Source organism: Schistocerca piceifrons, chromosome 8 (assembly GCF_021461385.2).
Source record: "Schistocerca piceifrons isolate TAMUIC-IGC-003096 chromosome 8, iqSchPice1.1, whole genome shotgun sequence".
NCBI lineage: Eukaryota > Metazoa > Arthropoda > Insecta > Orthoptera > Acrididae > Schistocerca > Schistocerca piceifrons.
In genome coordinates, this window is record NC_060145.1 from 6297513 (window position 1) to 6310056 (window position 12544).

Here is a 12544-nt window from a genome sequence, read left to right on the forward strand (position 1 = left end):
ATAATCACTCTCTGCGCCTGGCGCGCAAGACGACCCCTCGCACATGCTCGGAGCTATGGTGTGACACTTCGACTGGCGTGCCACACCCCCTCGTCCCCTCCTCTTTGCGTCGCTCGGTGTTTGACACATTGCACAGTCTCGCCCACCCGAGCATTCGCGCAACTACGCACATCATTGCCGAGCATTTCGTATGGCCTTCGCTTCCCAAAGACTGTCGCGACTGGTGTCGCACTTGTATTTCGTGCCAGCGGTCCAAAGTCTGGCGCCTCTGCACACCCCCCTTAGGCGTCTTCCGCTCTCCTTCTGGCAGACTCCGCCACATCCACGCCCCCCTTAGGCATCTTCCGCTCTCCTTCTGGCAGACTCCGCCACATCCACATCGACATTGTCGGCCCCCTTCCCTAGGTGGATGGTTACCGATACTTGCTTACTTTTATCGACAGAACACCTAGATGGGTAGAGGCAACCCCTCTAGCCGATATTTCGGCCGGAACAGTCGCCAACGCTGTCCTCTTCACACGGGTCGCACATTTCGGCTGCCTCGAAACCATTACTACAGACCGAGGCCGTCAATTTGAGGCTGTACTCTTCACAAAAATGTGCGAGCTCTTCGGCGTCGGCCGCATTCTCACGACAGCCTACCACCTCCAATCAAATGGCTTAGTGGAACGATGGCACCGCATGTTAAAGACAGCGCTAATGTGCCACGAGCAACAGTGGTTACACACCCTCCCGTGGGTACTGCTAGGCCTGTATATAAAGATGACCTGCAGTGCTCGGTGGCCGAACTGCTCTATGGCGAGCCGTTGACCCTACCAGCCGAGTTTGTCGAGCCTTCACCGCTCCAAGATACCACCGAATACCCTGTGCTAATCGAGAACATATGACAGATGATACGAGCGCAGAGAGCACCCGCTCCGAAAGCACACACTCCGCTTAAAACATTCTTGCACCAGCGGTTAGACGGACGATACAGTGCTCGCTGCCCTGCAACCCCCATACACAGGCCCTTACAAGGTACTTACGCACTTGTCGAATACATTCGACATCTGTATCAAAGGCAAACCCTTGACAGTGTCAGTGTCTCGACTAAGCCGGCGTGGGTCACTGCAGACGACAACACCTCCAGCAACCCGACGCCACCGACCACGACGGACGATGACCTCCACACTACCTCCTCCTCAAGGGACGACACGCCAGCCACGCCCCCTTCCCCAATGCCGGAAACCCTCACTGGGCAGAGTCCGAGGTGCACGCCCTTCTCCCCACCCTCTCCTGCTACACCCGTCACACACTTCTCACCTGACATTCAACAACCCACTACCGTCTCCACTGACGTCTCACACTTTTCTCATCTGTATAACTCCCACAAATGATTCTCTCTTAGTCATCCACGTACCCCCCCCCCCCCTCCCCGCTCCGCCAGCGTTGTCACCTTCCAACTTTCTGTTCTCCACTTCTCACCAATCCCCAATTCCTTAGATCCTCCCCTCATTCAATCTTTCATTGACACCACGGGAACACTGTACGTGTTGTACCCCGTGTCTCCATCTCTATTCCCCCACATCCCTTCTGTCACCTCACGAACCGGTCGCCGCATGCTCCCACTGGTGTGGCACCGTGATTACATTTTTCCATCCAAAAGGGCTCGGACCCCGGCCCCGCCCCGCCAAGTTCCCCCTCCGGATGAAGATGGCGCGACACGTGCACCCTCCCCCCACAATAGCCAGGGCCTCGTGCTCCGCATTGCAGGGGGGAAGGGGGGGGGGCGCCTCTGTGGCAACACTGACGTGCCATAACATCTCTGGCGCGCAAAAACTCTTTGGGGGCCAAGGCGGCCATTATGTTCTGTCTATGTGATACTTTCGATGTGTAATGACATATATCTGAAGTGTGACAATAAATGTGCTCATTGTTTTAACAAGTGGATCAACGGGGTGTTATTTATAATGATAAGAACCCAAAATCCCGACAAACTATGGGGGGGGGGGGGGGGGTCACAAAGTACCTTGCCCCCCACCCCTTAATAAGTCAGCGCCACTGTACGTGCCCATTGTGTATGTGCACTTTGAGCGTCAAAAAAGTTGAAAAGCATTTTCGCAATTCCCGCGAAAAGAACAGTTGAGGACAGCCATCCAAGTTGAGATCACGTGACTTGAAGTGATTTGAAGTGACGGACAGTCGGACAGTGACAGTGTGAATACACCTTGACGTGACGGACAGTGTGAATCGGCCCATAGATGTTACAGTTACACGGCGCAGTTAATAGCTTATGTAACGTGGAACAAATAAATTACATTTATATACGACACAACCATACCTGTAAGCTTTCTTCTGTAGCCACAATTCTTTTCCAGAACGTTATTGTTATTTGTTAAATAACAATAACGTCTCTCATCGTTTAGCCAGAGCGAATCACTCAGTTGATGAAAGAAAACAGCGAATACCCACAAATCAAAATCTAGTCTTGTGGGTGGAGAGGGAAAACCATACCTCGTTAGCACGAAATGAAGTACAATAAAATATCTGTAAGCGGACACAATGGGCACAAGACATCTACAAAACCGCCATTTGTTTGCGCTGTGTGTGTGCTAATATCGTAACAAACTGCTATAGCCCTTATAAAAGTGTAATAGAAATGCTTGGAAAAATGAAATCGAAATCCTTAGAAGAACAGACGTAGTTCTCGCGAAACCTTGATAGATCAATTTAGAGACTATGTGTTCTAAAAATAGAGATTATGTTGCGTACCAAGGCATAGAGACAGTCGTATATCTCGCGCTCAGTAAGAAAATGATATAGGACTGAATGGTTATAATTTTGGTAGGCTGTACCTTCCCCCATGCACTGCATAGGGGCTCGTGTAGATTTAAAGTTATATGTTTTCTTGAAGCAGTTCCTGTGTGACATGCTGACCGATTTTTCCTATGAACCCCATCATTATGTTATAGTGCGTTGACGCCCATTTTACTGCAAAGGATGAAAAATTCTCTACACATACAAGATGAAGAAAGAAACGAGAAAGTTCACTTGTTGCCCGAAGTATTTTACTTCCCTTCAATAACTCTCATTAATCAAGGTCTCGTAAAAAAAAAGAAAAACTGGCGTGATGCTGGTTACGATTTTCGGTGTTTTCTTATTCATTTCTTTGCAACAAGGATGCCTTTAGTAAAAAATCGTGGAAAATATGAGTTCCAGCTACTCTTCAAATCATCGCAAATTGGTCAAGAATTCTGTATCAATCTCTGACGCACATAGTAAATAAAAGAGTCAGAGATAATATGCGATTGCAGGATTTGACACAGATGGAATTTGGTAATGATGTTGTTGTGTGTTGTGTGATGTGGACTGAAAGAGTGTTGTGTTCCACAAATAACGATCAATCAAACACAATGAAACGACTTGCCTAACACCTTAACAATGGCGCAATCCGGCGACGGCAGAGGACCACCAAATATTAGCAGCAGATTTGGAGTGCCGTTTGCAATGTTTGGACATAGACAGGCACATCACGGTTTATTAATGACACATTCCGTAACGCCACTGGGTAAGAATAAAAATAAATATTCGAGAAGAATACAGTTCCTTTCTGCAATATAAATGTGATTTAACTGATGTTATCGAGGATACTTTCCTTAGTCGTGGTTTGCTCAGTTCAGTTACGTATTATGGTTTGTTTATTGTGAAGGGTTTCGTGCACACTAACGGAACCTTTTCAGATTGGCAAAAGTGATGTGTCGTGGATTTAGTTGTCTGCATTTTTATGTATTAAAAACTATGTCAAGTGTTCAAAACCAGTTCTCAGAAGAGACATAGTACTTTTCCACAGTGAAGTGTTCCAGGCAACGACTCATCGCGTAGTATTCATTATACTGGATACAATACTTTTTTTATTTGACACTGTAATCCAATAGAAACCTAAAAACATTTTTGTAGGTTGCATTAATAACAGTAACCCTGGCCTGTAGTGACTAGTGTGATGCTGAACCATTGGTTTTATTATTATTATTATTATTATTTCTTTCTTTCCTTCTTGAACATTAATTGTAAAAATGACAGCAGCAGCAGTATAAGCAAAGGGCCTCATTATATTCAATTTAAAATAGTTACCTTCATGACATTATTTAGTTACAATGTTTGTTGTATAAACCCTTAGAATTTCTTCATGGGTGTGAAATATGTCAGAACTTTTTGTTATTTTCTTCTACATTGAATCTCATTCACAATGTCGTATTATGAATGTAGTAGTCCTGTGTCTATTAATACAGACCATATAATAACACATTTTCTCCTGTAGCCAAAATGTAATCTCCAAGAACATTCTGCACGTTAACAAGAGTGATTTTTGCTCTCATTAAACTCAGTTTAGTTTATTACGATGTACACAAGCGAAAATTCCAAAAAATCCATGTCACAAATGAACAATCTTGCCCTGTTTGAATTGCTACTGAAGTTTGTTAGTATTGTTAATTCACTAAGAAATGATAAAATGTTTTTGCAGCTTGATAATTTGCTCAATGCCAGCATAATGTTGCTCTAAAGAGTAATCATTTTACTGCCTAGTTCTTTAAATTCTTGTGCAACTGAATTTGGCTCGCTCACCTTGTAACGTGAAGTGTCCCCTTCCACCATAATGGTGGCAGGTCAAGAGGAATATTCGATAAATGTCATTGGCTTTGACGAGTGACGTAATGCTAATGACTGCTGTGACATCACATTTTTGTGTTTATATTCACAGTTTTGTTGTTAGTTGACAAAGCCAACGAATGTGAAAAAAGCCTGTTTGTGGTGACAGATTGATCTGTAGCTTACCCTGTTTGCAAAAATCACCCCTGATATCATTCTATAGTCAATGTGTTGTTAGCACCATTTGTTGCTCATTTTCTACATCACTGATCTAAGCCGACAACATGTACCAGATATTCCTGTTTATCCATGATGGCAGCAATATGTCCTGGTCTGGACTCCATGAGATAGTGAAGCAATAGGAAGCTATCTGGCTCCACGACTGTTCACCCTTTGCCCAGAACTCATACAGATGACACAGAGCAGGCTCTAAGGAACCTGCGTATCTCTCTGTGGCATCACAGATGGGTATTAGCTGTCCATTCCCACAGTTTGGGAACAGTGAGCCAGATTTACTTCCCGAAAGTAAGACACCAGCTGAGTGCTATGGCTGTATCTGCTGTTACAATCCACAATAGTTGATAGTGACTCCTGCCTTCAATGTTATGGCAAACGGCAGTTGTGTAGTGGTTTGCTCCACTGTAGACAAATAGACTTTTGCCGTAGAATTTATGCAATCCTAAAAGCTGCGGAATGGGTGTGGTGTGATCAGTGCAATAATTTACTTTTTTTCTGATTTGATAAGTACCCTTCCAAACAGTACACGGATGAAATATTGCAGATTGTACAAGACACCCTTCATATACTAGAACACAAGAGGAAAGCATGCATTAATGTACTGGGTGCCAGTAGTGATGGGTACAACCAAATGAAAACAACAGAGTCAGTTGGTTGTTGGAAAACAGTCAACTCATTCGGTTGTAGTTTTAAGTAATGGTTGAGTTAGGCCTACTCATAAGAAAACTTATCTGCTCAAATTTGTAGCCATTTCTGAACTTTCAGGCCCACCAATACATCAGTTTAATTACGTGCATCTGGAGCCAACTAATACACAGCAATGTATTAACCAATTTTGAATGATGAAATGAAGAATCAGTCTATTCAGCACATACTTAAATGAATATGTATGTATAATGTTTACTTTAACTATGGTGTACAGCCTGAGATGCCTTCACATCTAAGCTGTACCTCTGGGGGTTTGTGTGCCCTGATTGTACTCCTGTTATAGTTCAACTAACAAAAGCGCTGCAGACTTCAATCGGAAGAATGAATGGAGAGCTCCGCCAACTAATACACTAAAGAATGATTTCAGTTGAAATAATAGGTACATGGTTCAACTGACAGAAAAACTGCAGACTGGTTTCACTGAAAAGAAAGAAAGAATAATTCAGTCAACATGCACAACTGCAATGGACTGGGTCAAATATTTTCATATGGTTTGTCTGATACACTGGTTTCTCTCAAAATGATGAATGAATAGCTATGTGGAAAAAAATGAATATTGGGAAAATTAGCAACTGTTTTCATTGCATCTCACTGTGATGATTTCCAGTAATTACAAACAATTTGAATTTAGCCCTTGCCATTTGTTTGTGTGGGAAGTGAATATACTATGCAGAAAATTCCATTACCAACTATATACATAGGCCTACATGTCATATTCGTCTACACAAACCTGTTTACATTTAATAGCCTTTGAAAAGTAGCAGATATATTTCATGAGCATGAAGAAATACTATTCATAATCGTAGATTGGTACTTTAGTCTCATTGTTAAACCATCACCGTAAACAGTCTGGACACCATGTTCGTACCCCTCTGATCGCAAGGGGCAACATGGTACATCTCATATCATGTGCGCTGCCACCCAGGGCAGCAGGAACAGTGGAGAGGTGGTGCAGGCTACAGCCACCTGTTACCAACAGGCATTCGCTCCCTCTTGTGTTCAGCTGCTCTCCTGACCACCCAGGAGGCTGGCTGCGCTCCTTTCTGTGCAGCAGGCACAAAAATTGCTGGAGGAGGTGGGTGAGTGGGGTTAATACAACCTCTGATAATAAAGTTCGATGAATGAAGTCAGAACGGTCGATCGGACAAGACTGGCGACTCACAATGCTGCACCTGTGTACTGGCCAGAGTTGACAACCTGTCCCCACAGCAGTTCAGTTGAGCATCGTGTGTGTTCTGTGTTAGACCTGTTGGACGAAGTGCTTGTTTAGTGCATTGATTTTGAACTGAGAACAGGACAATGAACAAGTAAAGGATGAATTTAAAGTTTTGTTGTAAGCTTGGCAAGACACCAAAAGAAATGCATTCAATGCTAGTACATGTTTATGGGGATCAAGAACTGTCCATGAATGTGTACGAGTGGTACGCCCTTTTTCAGGGAGGCCGGGAAAGTGTTTCTGACAATCCCCATGGCAGATGACCGGTGACTGCCTTCAGTGACAAAAATATTGAGAAAGTGAGGACATTAATCACGAATGACGTCGATTAACTGTGCGCATGATAGCGGATGAAGTGCAGATGAACCGTGAATCCATGTGACAAATCCTTACCCGGGAGTTAATCAAGAGGAAAATGTGTTGTAGTCTTGTGCTACATCACTTGACTGACGATCAGAAGCAGGCACTTTTAGAGGCTTCACAGGATTTTGTCAAAAATGGTGGATGCGACACCCAATTTCTTGAACTGTATTGTCACTGAGGATGAAACCTGGTGTCTCCGGTACGACCCTTAAACGAAAAAGCAAACCATGGAATGGTGTTCTCCAACATCACCTTGTCAGAAAAAGGTCAGAGCCGCAAAATCACGCATAAAAATGATGCCCATCACCTTTTCCAATAGTCAAGGAATTTCTACCTGAGGGAATGACTTTGAATGCTGCACAGTACATTGAAATTTTAACCCGTTTCATGCAACGTCTACACAGGTTACGACCTCAGTACGAACAAGGTTCCTGGTTTTTGTTCACGACAACGCTCGCCCACACACAGCCAATATTGCCAAACAGTTCCTGGCCAAAAAAAAAAAAAAAAAAAAAAAAAAAAAAAAAAAAAAAAAAAAAAAAAAACGGTTCAACTTAAACATCCACCATACCCGACGGATCTCAATTCTCCAGACTTCTTCCTATTCCCTCAACTGAAACTTGCTTTGAAAGGGAAGAGATTTGACGATATTCCTGACATCCAATTAAACGTGACGCGGCTTTTGAATACCATCCCAAAGGAAGACTTTGTGCAAAGTTTCCAGGACATGTATCACAGAGCTCAGCAGTTCATAGTTATGGGAAGGACTATTTCAAAGGGCAGTAAGGTAACTGAAATTCATAGTTCATCTACATTAATGTTACAGGACTATTCACCGAGCTTTCTTTTCAGAGTTTGTCTAAGTAGTAACCTTCTTTTTTCAGCACATCAGTTGGTATTCACAGATTGTACAGAATCCAGTAATGGTCTGCCAAGAGTTCCTTAGTGTGAAATGTGTAAAATGATATTTTCTGCAAACAATCTTAACATTTTAAGAAATATACTTTATATTCACGTCTCCTTGAAATAAGGTATGTTATTTGTCTTTCAAAATATTGGCAACCCTAATCATGGTTCAGGTATAATCGTGAAGTCTGATCATTCAAACCCAGAGATTGGGTAAAAACATTCATATAACAGATGTAACGGTGAGAGACTTGTCTATCAGTTGTCTTATATTAAGTGAAAAACATTCATATAGCTGATGTGGCTGTGGTGACTAGTTTCATTCGTTTGTTTTGTTCAACTGAAAAAAACTGACTGAGTGAAAAACCAGTTGATTGTCTTGTCACTAGGTATCAGGCCATGTAGGAAACTGTGGAAATGAGACGTGTCAACAAGGGCTTCTTGCACTGCAACAACACACCATATCCATTTAGGTGCTATTGGCTATTGTGAGTGGGGATAATAGTGACTGGAGGAACAAAATGACAAACTACAGCAGATTAACTAAATCTTTCTGTCATGGCAGATTGCGTTTTGTACAATGATGACTGGGAACACCCTTTTTAGGTTTAAAATTGTGGCTTTAAATATTCTCATTTAAACCTTGTCTTAGTTACAGACTGAACTGCAGGTGGTTTGATGCCAACTGAATATGAGCATTATCATGTGTCACAGCATATAATGTAACTCATTTCACCTTGTGTAAACATACTACACACACGAATGTCTCCACAAGTTGCCTCAGTAGTGGTTCTCTTGGAAAGCAGATGTTTCTGTTCCCAAGCTAATCTCTGTGACGTGTGGTGGATCGATGTACATGTGTGGTGTGCTGTTCTGTCTTCCACTCGCTATAGTGCTGATGGGTTGTACAAGGTCTGTGATAGGGTCAGGAGTAATGTTTGACATGAGTTGTCAGCTTTGGCCAGTGACATAATGTTAAATGCTGCTGTCATATCACCTTTTGGTGCATGTATTAATAGTTTTGTTGTCTGTTGAAGCCAGTGAATATGAAAAGATAAAAAAAACTGGTTGTGGTGACAGGTAGATATGTAGCTTGGCCCAAGGTACAGGTTAGGTTGGGAGGTGATAGTTGGGTTGTGAATTGGCGAAGGCAACAGTTATTTAAAAACAGTTGGTTGTGGGGAGAGACTGATCTGCAGCATAACCTCTTTGAAAAATTGCTAATATCACATTATAGTCGCTGTATTGTTTACAGCATTTGTTGCATGCTTCCTATGTCACTGGTCAAAGCTGATGCTCGTATTTGACATTGCTCTAAATCCAGTTTGATGACATCCAATTCTCTCCTTCTTCTTCTTCTTTTTTGAAATCACATTTTGGTCGTTTTTGTTCGTTGCATCTGCTCGGTTAACTCAGGTGTTTTTTTTTTTTTTTTTCCGCTGCAGTCTGGAACCGCGGGACTGCTACGGTCGCAGGTTCGAATCCTGCCTCGGGCGTGGGTGTGTGTGATGTCCTTAGGTTGGTTAGGTTTAAGTAGTTCTAAGTTCTAGGGGACTTATGACCTAAGATGTTGAGTCCCATAGTGCTCAGAGCCATTTTGAACTTGATCATCAGAATCAGCAATTGCAAGTAGAGGAAAAAATTACTGCATTCTAGCACTTTAAAAAAAGTGCTGCAAAATACTGTTTTTCTCATTACTCCCTCTTAAGTATGCACATACAAAATTTGAACATTATGTTATGTATGTTAACCTTATTTTTAAGTTTTGGTATTATTCAGCAATTTTAGAGGAAACTTTTTTGACCATTCCTTTTTTTTTTTTTTTTTTTTTTTCCTTTTTCTTTTTTTTTTTTTTTTTTTTTTTTTTTACCATTCCATTTGTTTGTGCCTCTGATCAATTTGCTCGTGTCATTGTATAGGTTGTTTCTACTATGGGAACAAACAGTGTGATTGACATGTCCAGACTACAGGGACAACAAGATCTACTGCAGATTAATAGAAACTGGGATACCATTGGTCTGCTTTGACCAATGATGCCATCACCATGCTGAAAACCCCTACTTTGAGCATATCCGAAACATCGAATGTAACACCGACAAATATACAAATACCATGCGAACCAATATCTGACAGAACTCAACAAAAGTTAGCATAACAACTGCAGGGTAAAAGAGAGTTTTGGTCAGGGGCAAACTAAAAATTCATTAATAAAAACAACACTGCCGTTCAAGATGCAACACTGAAAAGAACAAGACACTTGAAACTGCCAAAAAATAAAACTTGACAAAACCATACAAAATATGCCATAAGATCATGGTATCCTAATCTCCAGTTAACCCTAGACCAGGATGCGAAGAACCACTACAATAGCTTTTATCCAATCTCCAGTTCACCTATATAGCTCAACTCTACACCAGGATATCAGTAAAGCCCCCCTCCAACTACAGAAGCCTGTGTCCCATTCTCAAGTTCACCTATATAGCGCAACAGTAGACCAGGTTACCAATAACCATGCCTCCTCCCACTTCCAACTACAAAAGCCAGTTTCCCAATTTCCAGCTCAGCCATATTGCTCAGCCTTAGGGTAAAAGTATAATTACGGTGTCAGTGGCTGCTCTGTAATGTGTTTCAGTTGGTAACAGTATGTGTGGTGAATTATGGGAAGTGAACATGATGAATGAGGAGTCGGATAGCACAAGACAGTGGAACCCATGAGAAAATAAAGAACATCATAAGTGGATCAATGCTTTTTAATTAAACTGTGGGAGAAGGTATATGAATCAATGTTTTTAATGAAATCGTGGGAGAAGATAGAGAGATCAACGTTTATTAATAATAGAGTCACATGTGCAATATGTTAATAAAGATTGAGCCACCACCCTTCTCTCATAATTTAATTAAAAACATTGATCTGCTTACTCAGTGATTACTCAGGCACCTAAGAGTACAGTTTAAATTTTACACCTTATATTCTGTTTTATGCATAACATATTCCATTGTGCCACCATGTAATTTTGTACACTCCACATCACATCGACTGTAGTGCACTAAATGACACAGTAACATACCTCAGAAACACATTGCCACTACAAGATTAAACCGCTAGAGCACGCCACCTCTTCATACATCGCACCCTCTACAGCATTCCACTTCACTCAAAAACACACACATTGGCTTAGTGATGTCACACAACACATCACAGCACAATGCAACTACATCATGGGTCAAAACAGACGGGTGGTATACCCGATCACTAGTACATTAACCAGCATAGCCTGTTGGTTTGAAATATTTCTGATGTTCCATTGAGTGTTATAGAGCATGTAGCCCCAGTCTTGAGTAACTGGCATGTTCTATTTTCTTCTGTTTTTTGCAGCAAGATAATATAAATTCTGGTAACATTAGCTATAAATGACCGTATGTGTCCTGTTAATTGTGAACAAAGATCATCATTTCTGTGATAGTTGTAACCAAAGCATCTTTATAATGAACATGTTGAGGTTTGGTTTTGAGGAGGCTAGACCGCTGCTGTACATGGTCTGTGATTTTATCTCTGGCTTAGTGTGTAATCTGTATTTCATAAATACAACTGTATACAGGATACGTTATTGTTAATTGTTGAATCGCTTTAGGAATGTTGAAATAACGATTTCTGCTTGTGTTCAGTATTTGAGGAGTGGGGGTCCAACCGAATGGAAATCTTTCTCTTTTTCAAATAATCTTATTGTCTCAAAAAATTTCACACTCATCACAGGACAATCTTACGCCATAGTGTTTGCCTTAAATTTGAAACTTTTTGAAACAGTTCTTTTTGGCCTTCCTGGTCATGATTTATACCTGTGTAGCCACTATGGATTTGAGTAAACCAAAACGAAACTATACTTCAATCCAGCGTTAATTCACCATAAACTTCATTTAAATTACACTGAATTTCTTTCCTGCTTTAGCAGTTTTCAAGTTAAGACTTAATTTATGACCTTTCACATTACCAGAGAGCCCTGCAGGTTCCGTGTCAAGCTAGCATTAATTAAAAGGTTTATACTGAATGTTAAACAACTCACTCATTTATTCCCCAAACTATAAACTACACCTTAAGTAATTTTTAGATTTGTTGCATCACCCAGTATTTGATGTTGCCAACCTATGCAGTATTAATGAAATGACAAATGTAAATATAATTAAACTCTCTTTACATACACCTCCATGAACAGGAAATTCTGTGTATGATAATGAGTATCGTACTCGGTAGGAATAATGTAAAGGTAACAGACATGAAATTTTCACAGTTCACTGCTTATATTAGTATCATCAAATTAGAGTAGTACCTAAGACACTGAAGTAAATTTAGGAGAAGTAATGTTGAAATCCCCATCTTGTTAACCTAATTTAAGCTGACAAAGTAGCTGCTGTTTTGGCAGACATCTCTGTATTCAGCTACAAGTTGTCAACTAGGGAATCAGCAGTGTAACAGAAATTGACACATTGGTG

General features: G+C 41.3%; 1 protein-coding gene across 1 annotated transcript in view; it reads left to right on the forward strand.

Annotated features, from left to right (window-relative positions):
- Positions 1 to 3263: 3263 nt before the first annotated feature.
- Positions 3264 to 12544, forward strand: part of LOC124711720 (RING finger and transmembrane domain-containing protein 2) — an 86381-nt gene continuing 77100 nt past the window's right edge. Inside the window, exon 1 of the mRNA XM_047241930.1 lies at positions 3264 to 3547. Coding sequence (XP_047097886.1) covers positions 3421 to 3547 — 127 coding nt within the window. The 5' untranslated portion in view covers positions 3264 to 3420. The remainder of the gene's footprint in view (positions 3548 to 12544) is intronic.